At 38.2% G+C, this 20,629-nt stretch overlaps 1 protein-coding gene across 8 annotated transcripts in view; it reads left to right on the top strand.

The window, feature by feature from the left end:
• Positions 1-17,099, top strand: part of dclk2a (doublecortin-like kinase 2a) — a 96,478-nt gene extending 79,379 nt beyond the window's left edge. For 2 of the 8 annotated variants that reach the window (XM_051702902.1, XM_051702898.1), the window contains exons 15-17: positions 6,478-6,558; positions 7,243-7,356; positions 15,553-17,099. In XM_051702902.1, the coding sequence (XP_051558862.1) occupies positions 6,478-6,558; positions 7,243-7,356; positions 15,553-15,837 (480 nt within the window). In that variant the 3' untranslated portion in view covers positions 15,838-17,099. Of the gene's footprint in view, positions 1-5,399; positions 5,538-6,477; positions 6,565-7,242; positions 7,357-10,404; positions 10,492-15,552 lie in introns of those variants that run through there. The other 6 variants (XM_051702899.1, XM_051702897.1, XR_007897717.1 and 3 more) reach the window with 5 other exon arrangements.
• The last annotated feature ends 3,530 nt before the right edge of the window (positions 17,100-20,629 follow it).

Below are 20,629 nucleotides of genomic sequence, written 5' to 3'. Positions count from 1 at the left end.
CTGAGCTCAGCACTCTGTCCCTGAAGACGGCCCTCCTGGTGGCGCTCACTTCCATCAAGAGAGTGGGGGATCTGCAGGTGCTCTCTGTTACCAGTGAATGCCTGGAGTTCAGGCTGGCACACTCTCACGTGATCTTGAGACCCGGCCCGGTTACATGTCCAAAGTTCCCACCACTCCTTTTCGGGACCAGGTGGTGAACCTGCAAGTGCTCCCTTCAGAGGAGGAAGACCCGGCCTTGTCGTTGCTGTGTCCAGTTCATGCTCTGCGCATCTATCTGGGCCGCACACAGAGCTTTAGACGCTCGGAACAGCTCTTTGTCTGTTTTGGAGGACAGCAGAAGGGGAAAGCTGTCTCCAAGCAGAGATTAGCCCACTGGATTGTGGATGCCATTTTCCTCGCATACCAGTCTCAGGACTTGCCGCGCCCCTTGGGAGTCCGGGTGCACTCCACTAGAGGTGTTGCGTCCTCCTGGGCACTGGCAAGAGGGGCCTCTCTTGTAGACATATGCAGAGCTGAGGGTTGGGCTACACCCAATAACTTTGCGAGGTTTTATAACCTACGCATAGACCCGGTTTCGACCCGAGTGTTACATGGTAACAGCAGGTAGACCGGGCAGCCGGTTGGGTGTACTGCTTGCATTGCGCATTTCCCCTTTTTCAAAGGTGATAATGTGCATTTTTTGTCCACAACAGTTCCCCGTTCTGGCGAACTCTGGACACCTCTTTAATTCTTTAGCACTGTTCAGGTGACGAACAGAGGAGTGACGCCACCAGGCCCAGTACTCGTGGTATTCCCCTTTTCAGGTGAGCCCATGTGCTTGGGCTCAGTGCTCCATGCATGGTGATTCCCCCTTGGTAATCCCATATGATGAGTTTCCACTGTTCGGTTCCCCTTAGGTGAACCATGTGTTTCCCCTCGTCAGAGCTTTCTCTGCCTCAGCCACTGTGCTGCTTTCCCTTTCTATAGATAGGGTCCTCCTGTGGTATCATTCCATATGTGAACTTCCCCGTTGGTAGGTCCATGTGAGGTATTCTCCACATGCTAACTCCCTTCGGCAGGATGTGGTCTCCGCAGTGCTCTCCTTCCTGGAGAGGGAAGAGCACTTCCCAGCGCTATTCTAGAAAAGTGCTCGTTGGGACATTGCTTAACAGCAATCAGTTAAGACACCGCCTGTAGCCTCCTTGGGTAAGTGCCTCCACCCCCCTTAACGGGACTAGGGGGACGCCTTAACTAACTCGCTGGAAGGTCACGACATGGTTGAGCGCTTGCTGCGAGGCACGCAGCAGCTTGCCCATGTCCACTCTTCCGTACCTCATGACACGGTTCAGCGCTTGCGGCGTTTCCTATAGGAACCACTAGTGTCACTACATCGACACAATGTCGAGTGAGTGACAGACAGGGAACGTCTTGGTTACTGATGTAACCTCTGTTCCTTGATGGAGGGAACGAGACATCATGTCCCTCCTGCCGCGGCACTGAACTGGCTGCTGACATGGCCGGGACTCTCTATCGGCTCCTCAGCATAAATCTGAATTAGTGATGCACGGCATCTCCTTTTATACCCATATGTCCGGGGCGGAGAGTGGCATGGAAATTCCACTCGCCAATTCTCATTGGCCTTTTCTATTTTAAGCAAAGGTGATTGGGACTCTCAAGATCGAACCCCTAGTGTCACTACATCGGCACAACGTCTTGTTCCCTCCATCAGTGAACAGAGGTTACATCAGTAACCAAGACGTTTTCAGTGGCATTGCACAGGTTGTAATTTTTCATTAAAGGTGCAACAATTCTGATATGATCTATCTTTGTTTAATTTTTACATCACAAAAACCTGCTGTTTTAACAGAGGTGTGCAGACTTTTTATATCCACTGTATAAAAGTGTACATTTTATTTTATAATGTGGTTAGAACTATTTTAATCACATTTAAGCCTCTTAAAAATGTGAGATGACAAATTAATTTTAAAAGGTAAATGTAATTTCCTTTATGTAATGAACTTGCATGTAAAATTATAAAAGAGCTGTCCTCTTTGAAATTTCATGTCAACTACACATTTAAACCAAATTACTAACGAGTTGAAACCTAAAAATTAAACATAATTACACGTATTACAATGAAATTCTTGTATCATGAAAAAGTGCAGTGTGTCACAGCTGTCTGAATGTGTTCTGCCAGGTCCAATTTAACCTCCGCTGGTGTCAGAAAAACAAACATTTACAGCGACAAAAAACAACAACAAAAAAAAAAACACCTCACAAGCATTTTCACGTAGTAAAGAAGTGTATCAACTCTTGGTGAAAAATACTTTGTGCTCCCACAAATAATCCATTTTGATCGACTCTTCTCAGTAGCTTCAATGCAAACAGGAAGTTAGATGACAGTATTCGGAAGAGCGGAGCGCTGAAAAGGGTGGGGCTGAATAAGGTGAATACTTCTGTTTTTTTGTTTTTTTTAAATAGTATGTGAAACAGTAGGGATTATTTCACAATAAACACCTAATTGTTGTCACTTGAGCTCATAACATTGCATGTAAATGGTGCCCAGTTCTCACCTTAGAAATAAAAATGGCTATTTTTTTTTTTTTTTTTTTTTTTTAGCCAAGTGGAATAATGTAAATCGTTAAGGCATTTACTTACAGTTCATTCAACTGTATATTGAAGGTCAAGTCAGGTGCATTGCATTGGGGGATACATTAATGTGTGCAGAGTGCTCGCTTGTATACTGCACATACAGTTGTGCTCAAAAGTTTGCATACCCTGGCAGAAATTGTGAAATTTTGGCATTGATTTTGAAAATATGACTGTTCATGCAAAAAACTGTCTTTTATTTAAGGATAATGATCATATGAAGCCATTTATTATCACATAGTTTTTTGGCTCCTTTTTAAATCATAATGATAACAAAAATCACCCAAATGACCCTGATCAAAGGTTTACATACCCTTGAATGTCTGGCCTTGTTACAGACACACCAGGTGACACACACAGGTTTAAATGGCAATTAAATATTAATTTCCCACACCTGTGGCTTTTTAAATTGCATTTAGTGACGGGGTGTATAAATAGTCAATGAATTTGTTAGCTCTCACGTGGATGCACTGAGCAGGCTAGATACTGAGCCATGGGGAGCAGAAAATAACTGTCAAAAGACCTGCGTAACAAGGTAATGGAACTTTATAAAGATGGGAAAGGATATAAAAAGATATCCAAAGCCTTGAAAATGCCAGTCAGTACTATTCAATCACTTATTAAGAAGTGGAAAATTCGGGGATCTCTTGATACCAAGCCACGGTCAGGTAGACCAAGAAAGATTTCAGCCACAACTGCCAGAAGAATTATTCAAGATACAAAGAAAAACCCACAGGTAACCTCAGGAGAAATACAGGCTGCTCTGGAAAAAGATGGTGTGGTTGTTTCAAGGAGCACAATACGACAGTACTTGAACAAAAATGAGCTGCATGGTCGAGTTGCCAGAAAGAAGCCTTTACTGCACCAATGCCACAAAAAGCCCAGTTACAATATGCCCGACAACACCTTGACATGCCTCACAGCTTCTGGCACACTGTAATCTGGAGTGATGAGACCAAAATAGAGCTTTATGGTCACAACCATAAGCGCTATGTTTGGAGAGGGGTCAGCATGGCCTGTAGTGAAAAGAATACCATCCCCACTGTGAAGCATGGTGGTGGCTCACTGATGATTTGGGGGTGTGTGAGCTCTAAAGGCACGGGGAATCTTGTGAAAATTGATGGCAAGATGATGCAGCATGTTATCAGAAAATACTGGCAGACAATTTGCATTCTTCTGCACGAAAGCTGCGCATGGGACACTCTTGGACTTTCCAGCATGACAATGACCCTAAGCACAAGGCCAAGTTGACCCTCCAGTGGTTACAGCAGAAAAAGTTGAAGGTTCTGGAGTGGCCATCACAGTCTCCTGACCTTAATATCATCGAGCCACTCTGGGGAGATCTCAAACGTGCGGTTCATGCAAGACAACCAAAGACTTTGCATGACCTGGAGGCATTTTGCCAAGACGAATGGGCAGCTATACCACCTGCAAGAATTTGGGGCCTCATAGACAACTATAACAAAATACTGCACGCTGTCATTGATGCTAAAGGGGGCAATACACAGTATTAAGAACTAAGGGTATGCAGACTTTTGAACAGGGGTCATTTCATTTTTTTCTTTGTTGCCATGTTTTGTTTTATGATTGTGCCATTCTGTTATAACCTACAGTTGAATATGAATCCCATAAGAAATAAAAGAAATGTATTTTGCCTGCTCACTCATATTTTCTTTAAAATGGTACATATATTTCCAATTCTCCAAGGGTATGCAGACTTTTGAGCACAACTGTACAGAAAGTGTATTATATTAGTATGCTATTCCAAACATAGCCATACATTCCATCTTCCTCTCATTCACTTCCTTATCTCCACATCTCATCAGTCCTTATTCTGTATTCCCTGTCCTCGCTGCATCCCACTCTCTTTCATCCTACTCACTCCATCATCCCAACTCATTCACATCCTCCCCCAATTATGCTCTCCTTCTGTGTGTCTTTCTGTGTGCTCAGTTTTAGATATCTTTCTCTGCACTGCATTGAATAGCAGAATATTTAGCAGTGTTTGCAAATTTGGAAAAAACATGCTTAATATTATAAATTTTTTGCACACTTTAACATTTTAGACCCTGTTTGTGGTCTTTTTAAAAGTGGTCTGTAAAAGCAGGGTGGTATCTCCTTTGGTGTAAAATCAGCCCCATGTTTCATAGTTACAGCAGGGAGCCAGCATGCTTGTCTTATACCAGTGATTAACTTCCACGATAGCTCACCTGATAGAGTGTCAGACTTTGGACACAGAGACAGAGCCTCGAGTCCAGCCATGGACACTCAAAATGAAACTGAAATTGAAGCAAAAGTGCCACAATTGATAGATATGATGTGGTAGCCTCAGTAAATGTGCTTTTCATGTCGAATTTGCTTATAAAACAATATCAGTTAGGTTTAGGCGTTGGGTAAGGTTGTCTGTTTTGTTCACCTCTCATTTATCTTTTAAACACTATTGGTTAGGTTTAGGTAAAATGTTTAGGTTAGCACGTCATTTTGGATTGCTAAATTTATGCCATTTTCATGTAAATTTTATGAGATCAGGCTGGTTTTTCCTGGGGTTCTCCTACACTAAAATTATTATTGAAATCAGAATCCAGAGGTAGTACGGTCTGTTTTTACGATATTTATTCACTAAAAGCTGCACATGGACATAAGCGTTCTACAGCAAGCCTCGAGGGGATAAATAATATTAAATCAGACATCAGTGTTACTCCATGAATCACATCATAAATCACTCTTTTACAGTTGTTTATGCTCACGTGGTACTCCTGTTGTTGTTTCAGCGAGCTCCACGTGACAGGGTTTCAGAGAGAGAGAGTCGGGGGGAGTTGTTATGTTATGTCTGTCACCCCTCCACCATTTTGAATCGGCAAGTGTGACATACCTCCGTCTGAAGAGACAAGATCTCAGCAAAACAGTCGGCAAGTGTGACACCCTTGGCCAAAATTGAGCTCTTGGGAGTCTGCTAGTGTGACGCCACTTAAGCATGTGTTATTGGAAGACTTACAGTAGAGTAACATTCAGAGAGACCAAAGAAAATTCTGCAAACATATGAGTTTATAAGCTGTAATCCATAAGCAATTTAAAGAGATCATTGGAATTTAGATTTTGGGGCAGATTCAATAAGAATGAATTGTGCCCACCAAAAGTGCTGTCTTTTTGCATATGCTAACTGCTAAAGGAATTATGCAGATCAGGCAACAGCGCAAACGCGCCAACAAAATCACTGTTGAATGCAATTTGCATGCGCAATTCTGATCTTGCGGTCCGATTCTGAGTGCAAAATTGCAGAGGATGATACAGACCACCGTATTTGACCCACCCTGCCGGGACTGAGCAGCATCACTTTGATCCAGACAGGTTATAACGCTCTTCAACATAATTTGATGAGTATTTGATTAATTTCTACTGAAATGATCGGTTGAAAATGTTCTCATCTTTATTGAGTCTAATTTACATAGAAAGGAGGTGTGTTTGCGCGGAAAGGAATGGCAATGACTTCATTTAAATATTGACGACGCAGTACAATTTTAGCCTGATTGCGCCTGCTAAACGTGATTGCGGGTGGTTAGTGAATAAGACGCAGGTATATTTTGCGCTGAAATACCTCGCGCAAAAGTGGCGCAACTGTTTGGTGAATCTGCCCCTTAATGTTTTCAGAATGTGATATTGCAAAACAAATAAAAAAAATAAAAAGATTTAAATGGCCAATGTTTGATGTTTGGAAGCATTCAAGTATCTGCAATGATCACAGGAAATCCTAAATCATCATAATTCCTAGCTTTAGTGCAAAATTATTCATTTTTTAAAGTATGAAAAGTATAATCTGATCATCTAATATTTGATCATGTGTTGTCATAGGAGTTGATCGGCTACATGCTGCAGGTGAACATGGAGGCCAGATACACAGCAGAGGATGTGCTCTCTCATCCCTGGGTCACGGTAAATGTGTGTTTTTGTGGATGGGTATTGTGTTATGTTGAGTTGATATTTTTATGTAAGCACTGTGCAATTGGATGATGCTTTACACTAAAATATCAAAATACTTGACGAAGCAAACATTATATTTCAGACATTATTGCATATTGAGAAACAGGATTGGGCATAAGTGGTGTTACTTACATATTTACTTATTCAAATATTGATAGTACCTAACTTTTGAATATACACATGGTCTTGTGAGTAATTAAATGTCCAATAGAGCAATTCACTCTATATTAGCAGGTTCATTATGCCTGTGTTTGTCTTGAAATGAGAAACTGGTGAAACTGGTGTTGAGGTTACACAAAAAACAGCTAATAAAGAAGCAGCGAATATTGCAATCATTATTTTGTAGTATGGGTATGGTTTCCATATATTTCCAGTAGATGGAATTGCAGTATATGGTATTTCAGTCTAGCCAATGAAAGAGCTCAGGTACTCAGTTTGGGACTTCAGAAGTGGAATAAACCAGATGAGGCAAAATATGTTACCAGCAAATTAAAGTGTTTTGTTTGTGTTGTGCCATTGGAGCTAATGAATATTTATGGCTTTCAAATTATTTTTTGAAACTTACAGCTAAAATGTACTCTGACTCCTCTGGTGGACAGTAATTGGCATATACTAACACACTCTAATAACCAACAGGAGGATGCTGCAATGGAAAACAATATGAAGATGGAGGTGGCAGGTAAACTCAAAAAGCATTTTAACTCTGTGGAGAAACAGACCATCACAACCCCTGGAGTCTCTGTTATTATGGTGAGCACGCACACACGCATTTGGGATACAGTATGCATATCATAACTGTAGCTGTTGTAGCCCAATATACGCTACGCTTTAAATTTGACCATTTTCATCCTCTGGGTCCTAAATGATTAATACTTGGATTACACATAATTCCCAAGCATAGCTGTCACTGAAATTACAGCCACTATGCACAACAGAAACCTACGTCAAATCAATCAGTTTGTCTCCCATAGAGCTCATGAGTTACATAACTGTCAAATCTCAGAGCATTAGAGATTACTCTAATATTTTTAAGCAAGCACAAAATATGCCAGAGCTATGAAATTAGAAAAGGCTGCAGAGCACACTGGCCCCAGAACTTTCATTGGATGTGGGATAGTGACTGTCTGATTGAGGCAGAACAACTCGTAATCCTTTCATTGGTTAGCAGAATGTTCTTATGTGTTCTGCCTCAGAGGGAGTCATAGGTGAAGCATTTACAGCCATTTTCATCCTTTTCATTAAATTCCCATAGGCAACCTAATTTCCTGTCCCTGTAAGACTTGGCAGGAAGTGATGATGTTCATACTCATACAACATACACCCTACTGATAGCCTTGATGCTGCATTCCATTCAGCTTGGAGAGTCGGAATTTCCTTCTTCATACTTGAAAAAGTGCAATGGAACACCACGTGAAGTTTGACTTCCAACTCGGAAATTTCAACTCCAATTTCGCTGAGATACAGACGCGTGACATCACCCAAGGAGATGTACAAAATTAGAGATACTTCACTTTTATTACATAATATCGATCAATGAGACAAAGTTCCTACATTACAAGATATTAAAGCTTGTTAACAAACGTCTACAGAGACAGTTGTGCAAAGCATGGTAAATGATACTCTCTTTTGATAATCATACACCTGTAGCACAAATGCTAGTGCTTCAGCATTGTTTATCAATTGGGTTGCTAGGCGACGTCTAATTAAAAATACATATATTTCAGAATTTCCAAAGAGAACAGAGAATGTTCCAAAGACCATCTTGTGTGCTTCAATTCAAGCATGGGAATCTCACGTCTTTTTTAATGATTTGTAAGGATTTTACATGATCTTTATCACAAATTGTTTTATTTGATTTGTGACCGAGATTTCCATGTCTTATACATTTGAAGTCATAACTGTTCTTTATTTTATTTTACATTTTTATTAAATGCTACTTTTTGAAAGACTAACAAATAGGGCTGCCGATTTTAATGCATTAATTCAGTGCGATTAATTATATAAAAAATAATGTGTTAAAAAAATGTACGCAATTAATCATGCCCCACAGACCGTAATAAGGACTGTTCACCTTTATGATTTTACGAGTCCTGGTCAGCAGGGTACAGTAAGCGCAACTCAAGCTGAACAGGCAACGCACAGCTGTACAGACAACAAATCACATTCCGTTTAAACCTGGTATTAAGATGCGTCTCCTGGTCCGATCACATGTGGTCAGGTGAGACACATCACTGTTTACACCTGGTCGCTTAAATGTGTCTACTGTGACCACTTGTGTTTGGATTTGGAGGGGAGGGTCTCTGTTTCATGACGACATACATCAGTCACTATGTCAGTGTGTTATTGCATGATATTAAAGTGCAAAAAAAAGACAAAGCGCAAAAAAACAGCTCTGTTTTTCCCAGATGCGGTATAATTTAATCTAAGTACAAACGTAACATGTCAAACAGAATTATCCTTTATTTTAGTGGATTACCTGTATTTAAGGAGCTTCAGATGTTTGTGCTTCTCATCTGTGTTGATATCAGACACACTGAAGAAGATCCGACAAGCTTTCATGATTATGTATGTATCTGCTTTTTTATTTTTCCAATGGTTCTTTTCTTTAAAGCCACTCATAAACGGCAAAGTTTAAACTCTTGTTTTAGGGCAGCGGTTGATTGACAGGTTAGGGGTGGTGCTTTACTGCTGATGGGTGCATACAGGACGGATTAGCATTTACACCTCAAATGTGATGTGGTCACGTGTTTTTGACCACATTCGTATATAGTTTTTGTGATCCGATCACAAATCATTTTAGACCCCGTTTAGACCTGTATTTAGGGCTGACCACATGTGATCGAATCACCCAAAACTCAACTTAATACCAGGTGTAAACGGGGTCTTAGTGATAGAAGAGAGCACAAGATGATAACAAGTTCTTGCATTCAAACACAACTGCACGGAGCGCTACTTCGAATGCAGTTTTCTCTAAATGTGTTTTTCTAAGTTTCAAACTATGTTTAACTTGACACAGCATCCTAAAAATGCTGTGTTTATGATGCAGCAAACCAAAGTGAGGCACTTTAAAAGAGTCTGACGCATATGCACATTGACACATACTTAGAAAAGCCCTGATAATAAGTCTATCTTGGACAGATTAAAGATTTGTAGGCGAATGATAGGCTTATGTTCAATGATATGGAAATAAACAATGTACTGCCATCCAAAACCACTTTTTGTATGATCTAATCAATGCTTTAATTTTCTGCCACAACGATGTAATGAATTTTAATTATCTAAATTATTATATTTATTATACAGTATATTATATTTAAATTTATTCAAATATAATAATTTATATTGAATTATTTTTATTTGGGGGCCTTTCTAAGCAAATATTGATATGTGATTAATTGTGATTAATTTGATTAATTACTCAGCATATCTTGTAATAAATTTGATTAAACATTTTAATGGATTTACATCCCTACTTATAAACTTTCGAATTTAGAATCCCACATTTTTAATTTGGTCTCAGACTTTTGGACCCCCAGTTCGGTAAAATAATAGATTTTATTATACATTTTCTGAGTAGTACTATTACAGTAGTTATAGTATAGCCTCTCAATCAGCAATTTTATCAAAATTAACAGCATTATATATATGTAAAAATTGCCTAATTTTCCCTTTAAACTCTATAAAAAATTGAATGGCCTTTTTTATGAGTCATATTGCGGTAGAGCACTACATCATTTGAAAATGCAGCAGTGTGGACTCTCAGCCTGAATGTGTACTGATGTGTATCTCATTTGACAGTTTGAACTATAAGGGCAGGGCTGTACCAACACCCCCCTCTTGCTCTCCCAAGACCCAAGGTGATGTCTGGCACTGGAATGGTATTTGGTATTTGACTCCAAACCTAAACCTACTTTTGACAAGCTTCAGCTCTATATTACTCTGTAGCTACTAAAATACTCTAGTTTTTCTAAAATCTGATCAAAATCTAGAAGGCTCTGCATTCTGACTGCCTCTTGTTTACTCTCACTGGTTTTGCAACATTTGCTGGTCTTGCTAATAATTCTAAAAGATGCCCATTCCAAGTCTGCATCCCGTCTTCTCATTCCACTTCATGTTCATGGTGGCTCTTTGGAATACTTTATTGCTGTAAGAATCTGTGCCATATTCTTTTTGTTGAGCATTGCTGTTGTATATTTCTCTCTGGGCTCTCAAGATTTGTATTGGAATGCATGCATTACTGACTGCTTTTAACACTGCAATCCGACAGCTTCTCTCTTGCTCTCTGTCACAACATCCATAAAAGGTCTATTTTATGGCAGCTGCCAATGTCCTCAAATTGAATCAAAATTTGAATGTCTATTTCATGGCAGCTGCCAATGTCCTCAGATTGAATCAAAATTTGAAGGAAAGTGGTTTGAGATTGTGAAAAGCTGCCACCTTCTGGCCAAGTTCTAAAAGCAAAGAATAATCTACAGTCAGTTGGTCATTATTGCAAAATAACCGTGAGAGAGAGAAGCATAATTATGCACAAAAATTGCCTTGGATGAAATATTTAACAAAATACTTATTTATTATTTATTATATATAATATGTATTATTCTGAGTTTAAGCAGGCAGTAAAATGTATCTAATTATTAAGTAGTTTTTCCAGCTCTCTTAGCTTCACTAATTTTGATCACAGCTGAGGAACATAACAAAGAAAACCACAGATCACAATTTAAGTGGCTTTCTTCTGCTTTAATAAAATATGTCCCAGTTTAAGACTGGATGCTTCTGATGTATTCCTTGTTAAATGTCCCTCAGCTGAAGTGTTAGAGTTTCTTATGTTATAATGCTGTGTATGAATTTGTGCTGTATGTGCTCTGTGAGTAAGACTTGTCTCTGTCCTCTGCTTCTGCTCTTCCCATGGCATTGCTATCCTCTGACTAGCTCCAAGGCAATGGTATGTACTAACACTAGCTGCTATGCTCCTCCCTCCCCGCCTCTGTCTCTATACACATACACCCTTAAACCAGAACTGGGAGAATGTGACAGTACACCACTGAAGATACAATTTTTCCCTAAGAGAAAAATCAATGCAGGGATGGACTGACCACATGGGGAGCACTAGGACTTTCTTGGTGAGCCGCTCAACCTTTCGGCTGTCTGTCGGAACATGTATTTATAGCGTAAATATAACATCATTGTTTTCTAAAGTATGCACACCTAGAGAATGTTTTCGCAGTCCAAGTGTGGCTAAGAGGAGTAAACGTAGAAGAATCAATTCCTTTTCAAATGGAAACGTATTCGTATTTACACCTCTCATCCACACAGGAACGAAGAATTTCGAATACCACATACGTTAGAAAAAATGACAATAGGAAACTAAAAACAGTAGTTTTCAAACATAAATGGATTAGTGTGGATGTGACCTTAGCCACAGTGGTGGATCCAAGACAATGTACGTAGTCTATCTTATTGGTACACCTTTATTTTCAACGCATTTATAGGTTTGTTGCCCACATATCTTGCAAAACATGTTAATATTCATTCGTATTCTTAAAACCTATGTTCAGATGATATATTATGTTCTAGTCCCTAATGTGAGGATTAAATATGAATTGGAATGTTTTCAGCAAACCTTACCTATTACAAACACTAGTGCAGGGGTACTCAATAGGCGGACTTCGGTCCAGATCCGGACCGAGATCTAAATCTTTCTTTGTTTGTAGATTCTCACTTTACGGAAAATATAAAAATGGTCCATTCTGACTTTTACATTTTTATAAATTGTCTCCCTTGAACCCCCCATACAGTATTTTTATCTGTCAAAAGGCCTCCTATGCTATGTCCCATACATATTCTGCATGTAAACATATTTAAACACAAAAACTGGACTGCTGTTCTTATTCTGAGAGTTTTGAAGAGACTATTTTGACTGTTTAGGATTTTTTTTTTTTGTTTTTTTTTACAAAGTACTATTACTGCCAATGTAGCAAGTTATAAAAACTATTCAAAAATATATATTATATAGTTTCAGCAATATGACAATATGTAAGCTACGTATTATTATCCGGACCTTTGCTGGGAAGGAAATGTAGAGACCGGACCTTTTGAAACTTTAATTGAGTACCTCTGCACTGGTGCCTTTAAATGCATTTAGAACTCAAGTCAAAGACTTTTTAACAACAACTTTGGCCAGTGTCCTTGTCTTAACGTACAGTATAGTTAGCCTAATTTCATCTTATTTGTTTTATTTACAGTATTTTTGTACTTTTTATGTTTCATGTTTATTGTTACAATGTTTTATGCTGCCATTTTGGCCAGGTCTCTCTTGGAAGAAACTAACCTGGTAAAATAAAGATATATAAAAAAATAAAAAAAGAATGACTGCAAAATAAAACCGATTAAGGCCGGACCAGGGGGGTACATTGCCCCTCTAGATTTTCCTTGTGCCCCTCAGATACTTCTGATAATATCAAATGCTCCCCATTTGATATTGTGGAGGATGAGAGTTTAAGAGATTTTATGCCATTTGCAATGAATATGCAACAACCTATGGGGAACTAGTTCTTTCAATTAGTCAATCTTCCACTTAGACTTCGAGAAACGTTTAATGTTACTTGAATTTGTGTTATTTTAGTGCCTTTCTATATTTATACTGTGGAAGGCTTTGTTTGGAAAATTTTAATAAAGCATTATTGTTACATATTTTTTGTTTTCTTTCCTAAGAAGATAATAAGTGCATTTTAACAGGAAAATAAGTATATTTAGTCAAATTTCAGCTTTTTCAGAATCTGTGATTATCGCGATTAACTATGAAAAATGATGCGATTAATCAGGATTAAAACAATTTATCAATTGACAGCACACACTTTAAAAAAACACTCTCTAGTACCTCATACTTTGGAAAAGGATAAATTTAGGAAATGGAAAACAAAAACCCATTTGTATTGAAGGCACCTAAGTTCCGTGATCATTTCAGTGAAAATGAATTACTTATAATATTGTTATAATATACAGTGAATTGAATCAATGTCCCTTTCAAGGCAAGTCAGTCCACTCGGCGGCCATCTTTGGAACGCTCTTTGGCAGCTATGGATACAAGCGGCATAAAAGTGCAGCTCCTACACTTGAATGGAGAAAGAGCTAAATCTGTAGGCTTGGGATCGATGCTTTTTTCACGCATTGATAATCGGAAGATTTTCACGATGATTATCGATATACAGTATATCGGGATTTTTTCAGCTATAAATAGGGCTGCTCAATGCAGAATAGTATTTGTCTCTTTTTTCAGACATATTTCTCAAGACAAATTTGAGAAAGTGTGAGCGACAGAGTAAATTAAAGGGGGTCGCACACAGGACGTGTCATGGCATGCTCTAAAATTTGTAACAATTATTTTCTACAAAGGTACACACACACCGCCAACGCTCAGAGTCAACATTATGAAGTGACATGGAACGCAACTTGCATAGTTTTCCATTAAATTAGACCCAAATCATTATCAATGGACAAAGATTATTTACTCTAGCCACTACTGGATGATATATTGGTTATATGTATCTTTCATATAGCCTACACAATGTATTTTCAGTTACAAGTATGTCGTTTTGTGGTTTGACAGCTTGAATGAAAGACCTGCATACAGAGAAATTGCATAATAAACATCACCATTTCTAATCGTTCAGTTTGCACAGTTACACCAGTTTCACTAACCTGCAAACTCATCAACGTCACTTTGTTCATTCTTGAAGAAGTGCCAAAACTTTCGTAACTTTGGACTACCATCTCCTGTGCCGCTTCAGCTAGTCCTGTATTTGTGTGTGTGTGCTTCAGTAAATGGTATATCACCCTCTTGTGGTCTCCCAATGCTAATACGCCAGACTGTTAAACAGAGGCCAACTGAGTGTATTGGAAAGCACGCAAATTGGGCTTCTAATTTAAATGTCGGTTAATTTTAATATATCAATGCCTCAAAAATATATCGATATGATAACTTGCAGATCAATAATTGATATATTGATATTTTATGACATTCCTAGAAATCTGCAAACCGGTTGGTCAAGATTACAATCAATGAACATATTTCAAATCAGCAGAAAAATCAGACAACAATGGAATCATAAAAAGTGCTTCTTTAGCTCAGATCAGGCTAAAAAACACTATTTTCCAGGCTGGTTCAGGTAATGAGAATGTGCGTTCTGTATCTAAAAGGTGATCCTTCTTTACATCCGCCATACTGTGCGTTTTAATTTCTCCCATTCATTTTAATACAAGTGCTCCATCTTGTGCTAAACAGTCTTTGATTGCATTTATTTAAAATATTTTTCTAATCCCTTGGGATTTTAATTGAACATTAAAATATCAACTAGATTAAATGCATATGTGTAAATATAGTGGGGATTATGTGCTGTGGGTTGTGTTGGGCCAGCGTATTCCATCCTGTTTTTAGTCCTAGTCCATCCCTGAGTCAGTGGAATACAATGGAAATACTACAATGGAAAACTGTAGCAATGAAAAATTGGCAGCTTTCAGACCAAGAGAATTCTTGAGTTGCTTTTATACCACAGTGAACTTCAGTGGTGTTTTCTCACTCCCTGCCATTTTCTGTCAGTCTTTGCTTAAACAGTCTCTTTCACTTCTGTGGTCTCCTTCCACCTGTGAGGTGATCAATAGTACTGACTTCTCAGTGAAATCAGGTCATACATGCTGTCCTGAATCTGACACTGCTTGGTATAAACACATACTTCCTCTGACAGCAAAAGAAAGAAACAAATCTAAAGCTGCATTTGTTGAATATTTAAGCTTGATTTGATCTCTCCTTTGACCTTCCAGATCTTAACTTCATCTGATCTTTCCCTGCTGAATTGTATTTAATTTTTTCCTTTTCCTTTCCAATTTTTTGGATGAGTGCACCTCAACGCATGTGTGAACATTAACATGAGCATTATCTCTCTCCTGTAGAACACAGCTCTAGATAAGGAAACCATCCAGCTTTCTCGCCATTGTCAGGACCACAACCCCTCTCCAGGAAAGAGCCCATCCTCCACCCGCCCAGAGAGAAGACGCTCCTACAGGACACGGTCGTCCGCCCAATCAGAGGAGTCCAAGAGTACTTCTCCCGTTAAGTCGTTAGCCTCAACAACCCCTAGCACACCATCAGTTCAGCCTTTGCCCTCCCCTTCCTCTGCCCCACCTCTACCCCCATCTCCTCTATCTCCAACCCCCCTTCCCCCAGCACAACTCTGAGGCCAAGACCACCAAGGCCTTTCCAGAGGAAGAATAGCACACTAGACTACTGCTATACCTTTGGGAAAACAATATGAAAAGGAGACAAACCCAAACATTCATACATAAATACATGAATACATGAATAAATAAATAGCAACCCTGCAAATCTTTGTATATACATTCTTCCTAACCTAGCATGGTCAGAAGTGTCTGTATAGTGGTCACGTGCTTGTCTTCAGGACTCTGTAACCTTCCTGCTTCCAGTTTGGCACACCCATCAATGGCTTCCAGGGTGGACTTAAGGGCTTTATGTGTGATTGATTGTGCAGTATATAGGTGCTTTGAAAGGCCACCCTCTGCTTTGGATATAAAAAATCATGTGCCCTGATTTGTAATTACTGGCATGTGAGCAGCAAGTTTTGTGGGGTGACCACTGCTGGATTGAAGATGCTACTAAAAAAAAAATGACTTTTTGAAACTAGCAAGAAACTTGTCCTGCTGAAACTTGAAATTATGTTCTCTTTAAGTTTATAGTATGTTTGAAGATAGACTGCTTGAAATTTTGATTCTACTGCAACACAGAATAAAGCAATCTACCTTTTGATGGGTGAGGGGCTGAGTGTGAGTTTTCTTAAGAGGGTGCACCTAGCACTAATGTGTTCTGGAGTAATTTTGCAGTAGTTTAGAGTTGCCTTCATATGAGCCAGCAAAGCATGAAATCTGTAGGAATTGTTAATAGTCTTCTTCTTTTGGTAACTTATTTGTACAGATTAGAAACAATGTGAAATTGTAGTTTGATATTGTCAAGTCAAAGGCATTAGGTGCACAATATTTTGATTTCTCTGTCCCTATGGAGCCAAGAGATGCAATAGTGACTCTGCATTAGATTAAAATCTGTATTGCATTTGTCATCTATTGCTTCATGTACTAGTTCTGTTGTTTTCTCAGTCCTTTCACTGTGCTCACCCTGGTTCTGATTTCCCAAAACATTTAATACATACAACTGTGATGAAACTTGTTATTTATGTAGGTAGGTATCATGCACTGCTTTACAAAATGTATGCTTATGTTTTTGACATGCATTGAAGGTTTTGAGAAATATGGCCCCAAGCCATGTACATTATTTGATGCTTCAAGCATACTAGGGATCTGTTTGGCAATATCCAGTATCATCTCTGAAAGGCTAAATTACATGTTTAAATATGTAATTTTCTGTCAGTGTTCTTTATCATCACATCACAATAGTCAAAAGGAAATGCAATAAAATGCTCTTATTGTTATTTGTCCTTGTCTTATTGTTTACTCTTGCTTCTCTCTCTTTAAAATGGGCATATTTTTTAATTATAATCAAAGTAATACGTACTTTAAAGTAACTAGAAACTGGGAAGTTTCTTTATTTTTTTCAGTGTTAAAACAGCTGCAGTCTTAAATCGCCATCTGTTGGCTGAAGCAATAACTGCAACACCACATTTGTTTTATGAATCAAAAAGACACTGGGTGCTTCTTTGATCAAAGTCCGTTTTTAGGGCCCAAGCACTGAAAGTGCAGAGACCCTATTGTTCTTTTAAGGATTATTATTAGGGCCCAAGCACTGAAAGTGCGGAGGCCCTATTGTTCTTCTAATGATTATTATTATTAGGGCCCAAGCACTGAAAGTGCAGAGGCCCTATTGGTCTTCTATGGACTTTTCTTTATTAGGGCCCAAGCACTGAAATTGCAGAGACCCTATTGTTCTTCTAAGGATTTTTAGGGAATGCCCTGAAAGTGCAGAGGCCCTATTGTTCTTCTAAGGATTATTATTATTATTAGGGCCCAAGCACTGAAAGTGCGGAGGCCCTATTGTTCTTCTAAGGATTTTTAGGGCCCAAGCATTGGAAGTGCGGAGACCCTATTGTTCTTCTAAGGATTATTATTAGGCCCCAAGCACTGACAGTGTGGAGGCCCTATTGTTCTTCTAAGGATTATTAGGGCCCAAGAACTGAAAGTGTGGAGACCCTATTGTTCTTCTAAGGATTATTATTATTATTATTAGGGCCCAAGCACTGAAAGTGCGGAAGCCCTATTGTTCTTCTAAGGATTATTATTAGGGCCCAAGCACTGAAAGTGCGGAGACCCTATTGTTCTTCTAAGGATTATTATTATTAGGGCCCAAGCACTGAAAGTGCAGAGGACCTATTGTTCTTCTAAGGATTTTTAGGGCTCAAGCACTGAAAGTGTGGAGACCCTATTGTTCTTCTAAGGATTATTATTATTATTATTATTATTATTATTAGGGCCCAAGCACTGAAAGTGCGGAAGCCCTATTGTTCTTCTAAGGATTATTATTAGGGCCCAAGCACTGAAAGTGCAGAGACCCTATTGTTCTTCTAAAGATTATTTGTATTATTATTACGGCCCAAACACTGAAAGTGCGGAGACCCTATTGTTCTTCTAAGGATTATTATTATTATTATTATTATTATTATTATTATTATTATTAGGGCCCAAGCACTGAAAGTGCAGAGACCCTATTGTTCTTCTAAAGATTATTTGTATTATTATTACGGCCCAAACACTGAAAGTGCAGAGACCCTATTGTTCTTCTAAAGATTATTTGTATTATTATTAGGGCCCAAGCACTGAAAGTGCAGAGACCTTACTGTTCTTCTAAAGATTATTTGTATTATTATTAGGGCCCAAGCACTGAAAGTGCAGAGACCCTATTGTTCTTCTAAAGATTATTTGTATTATTATTACGGCCCAAACACTGAAAGTGCGGAGACCCTATTGGTCTTCTAAGGATTATTATTATTATTAGGGCCCAAGCACTGAAAGTGCGAGGCCCTATTGTTCTTCTAAGGATTATTATTATTATTATTATTATTATTATTATTATTATTATTATTATTATTAGGGCCCAAGCACTGAAAGTGCAGAGACCCTATTGTTCTTCTAAGGATTATTATTATTATTAGGGCCCAAGCACTGAAAGGGTGTGGCAATTGGAAAAAAATGTCCCACAGCAATTACACTAATTTTACCAAATGGAGAGTAGTCACCTGTCTGCTTTATTTGTCTAAGCCTACCATGGACATAGGCTAGTAGGCTGTGGTTTACCATAGAAATTTAATCTATAATCAGTGAATCACTAAATACCACATACATTGTACTTTTTCTTCTCCTAAAGTTGTGTAAGGCAATTTTACATCAGTCCCGATTGAAAATGTACTATGGATGGTCTTGGCACCTAAGTTGAAAGCAGTAATTCAAGTAGGTGCTGTCAATAGAATAGAAAGTTTGTCTGGTGCAGTTGCAGTTTGGGATAATAATCTGGTCGCTTCATAATGAATAACTCTGATTAAATGTGACTTTCCTGTTCCTGCACCTCCAGTAACAAATACATGGAAAGGCTCTGGCTTTTTACCTCTAACTTTCTCTAAGCACCGTCTTAATTGATAGAAAATATATTTTTGTTTGGAGTTCAGAGACCTAAGTAGATTGAGAGCATCTGATCTACACAAGACATTCAAACTAGATTCAAATCAATTGCTTCTTTCATTTTGAATGGATAGATCAGGAATTATATCAACATGCTCATCAAGTTCATTTGATAAATCTCTAATTTCTTGTTGACATTTCAAGTGCTCTGACTCCTGCTCAGGTCACATCTCACACCATACATCTTCAAGGCCGCACGCATCAACTAAAACATTGTCGACTTTAGAAAGGATGTCTTTTTCATTTTCAAATAAACGCCTATTTCCATCCACTACACTTTTGACATCTTGAACAATGCCATCATTAACACATTGCCCATTACAATAGTTGTATCATCTCTTAAGAGTGAATTTTATCTTACCAGTGAATTTTAACATTAACATTTACATGTTTACACATTTGCTGTAAAAAATAAATAAATAAATAAATAAATAAATAAAAAAGGACAACATACTCATAATATAATATTTGCCCAGTGAAAAAGTGTGGGGGACGAACTTACGTTTTATCAAAAGTGTGGGGGACACATCCCGCATCCCCCACGTATTCTATGCCCATGCTTCAAACCATATGATAACACTCCACAATAAGTTTCAATTTATTCATATTAGCCTTGCAAGGGCACAGAGTACAAGTTGTTTCCTGATTATCTTTTATTTTATGCATTGTATGCACAGATTTCATTCACAGCCGTTTCCCCTCAGAATAATACCTACTAGCATACCCTAATGTCACCCTCATGTCATCCCCAAACAGTTGAATCATTTTAGTTTTAACATGTACAAGTTCATTTGACAAATTGTTTTGTGCATTTTTCCTGCTTTAACTCATCTCTGCCATTTTTCAAAAAAGTTTTATAATGCAAATGCATTTGATAATTTTCATTATAGTCACTGAGAATATATTTCCTTTAGTGTTTTGATGAAACCTGTTCTTATTCAGCATGGAGAACCACAAGGTGACAAAATTGACCCCTCCATTTTTACAGAAAGTAATATGCAACTTTGGCTCTATTTTAAAGACTTTGGAGTAAATTAAAGCATTCTGGCAAGGTGTTCTTCTCCCATGGTGTGTGTTTATTAAAAAAACATGTTGTATGATGTTTATTTGTTGTTCTTATTAAAAAAATTGATCTATTAAAACTACAAATTTCTTTGAATTACAATCCGTTTAAATTGTAAATCCTTAAAAAATTCCATTTGAAGTTTTTAACTCTGTATCCTATTTGATACAAAGACAAAAATTAAGGAATTTATCTGTGCTGTACATGATTCGAACAGATTTTAATAATTTGTTTACTAGGTCTGGAGAGGACAAGATATGAATTCTGCTT

This window comes from Myxocyprinus asiaticus, chromosome 7 (genome assembly GCF_019703515.2).
Source record: "Myxocyprinus asiaticus isolate MX2 ecotype Aquarium Trade chromosome 7, UBuf_Myxa_2, whole genome shotgun sequence".
Lineage (NCBI taxonomy): Eukaryota > Metazoa > Chordata > Actinopteri > Cypriniformes > Catostomidae > Myxocyprinus > Myxocyprinus asiaticus.
This window is presented reverse-complemented; position numbering and strand designations above follow the sequence as displayed.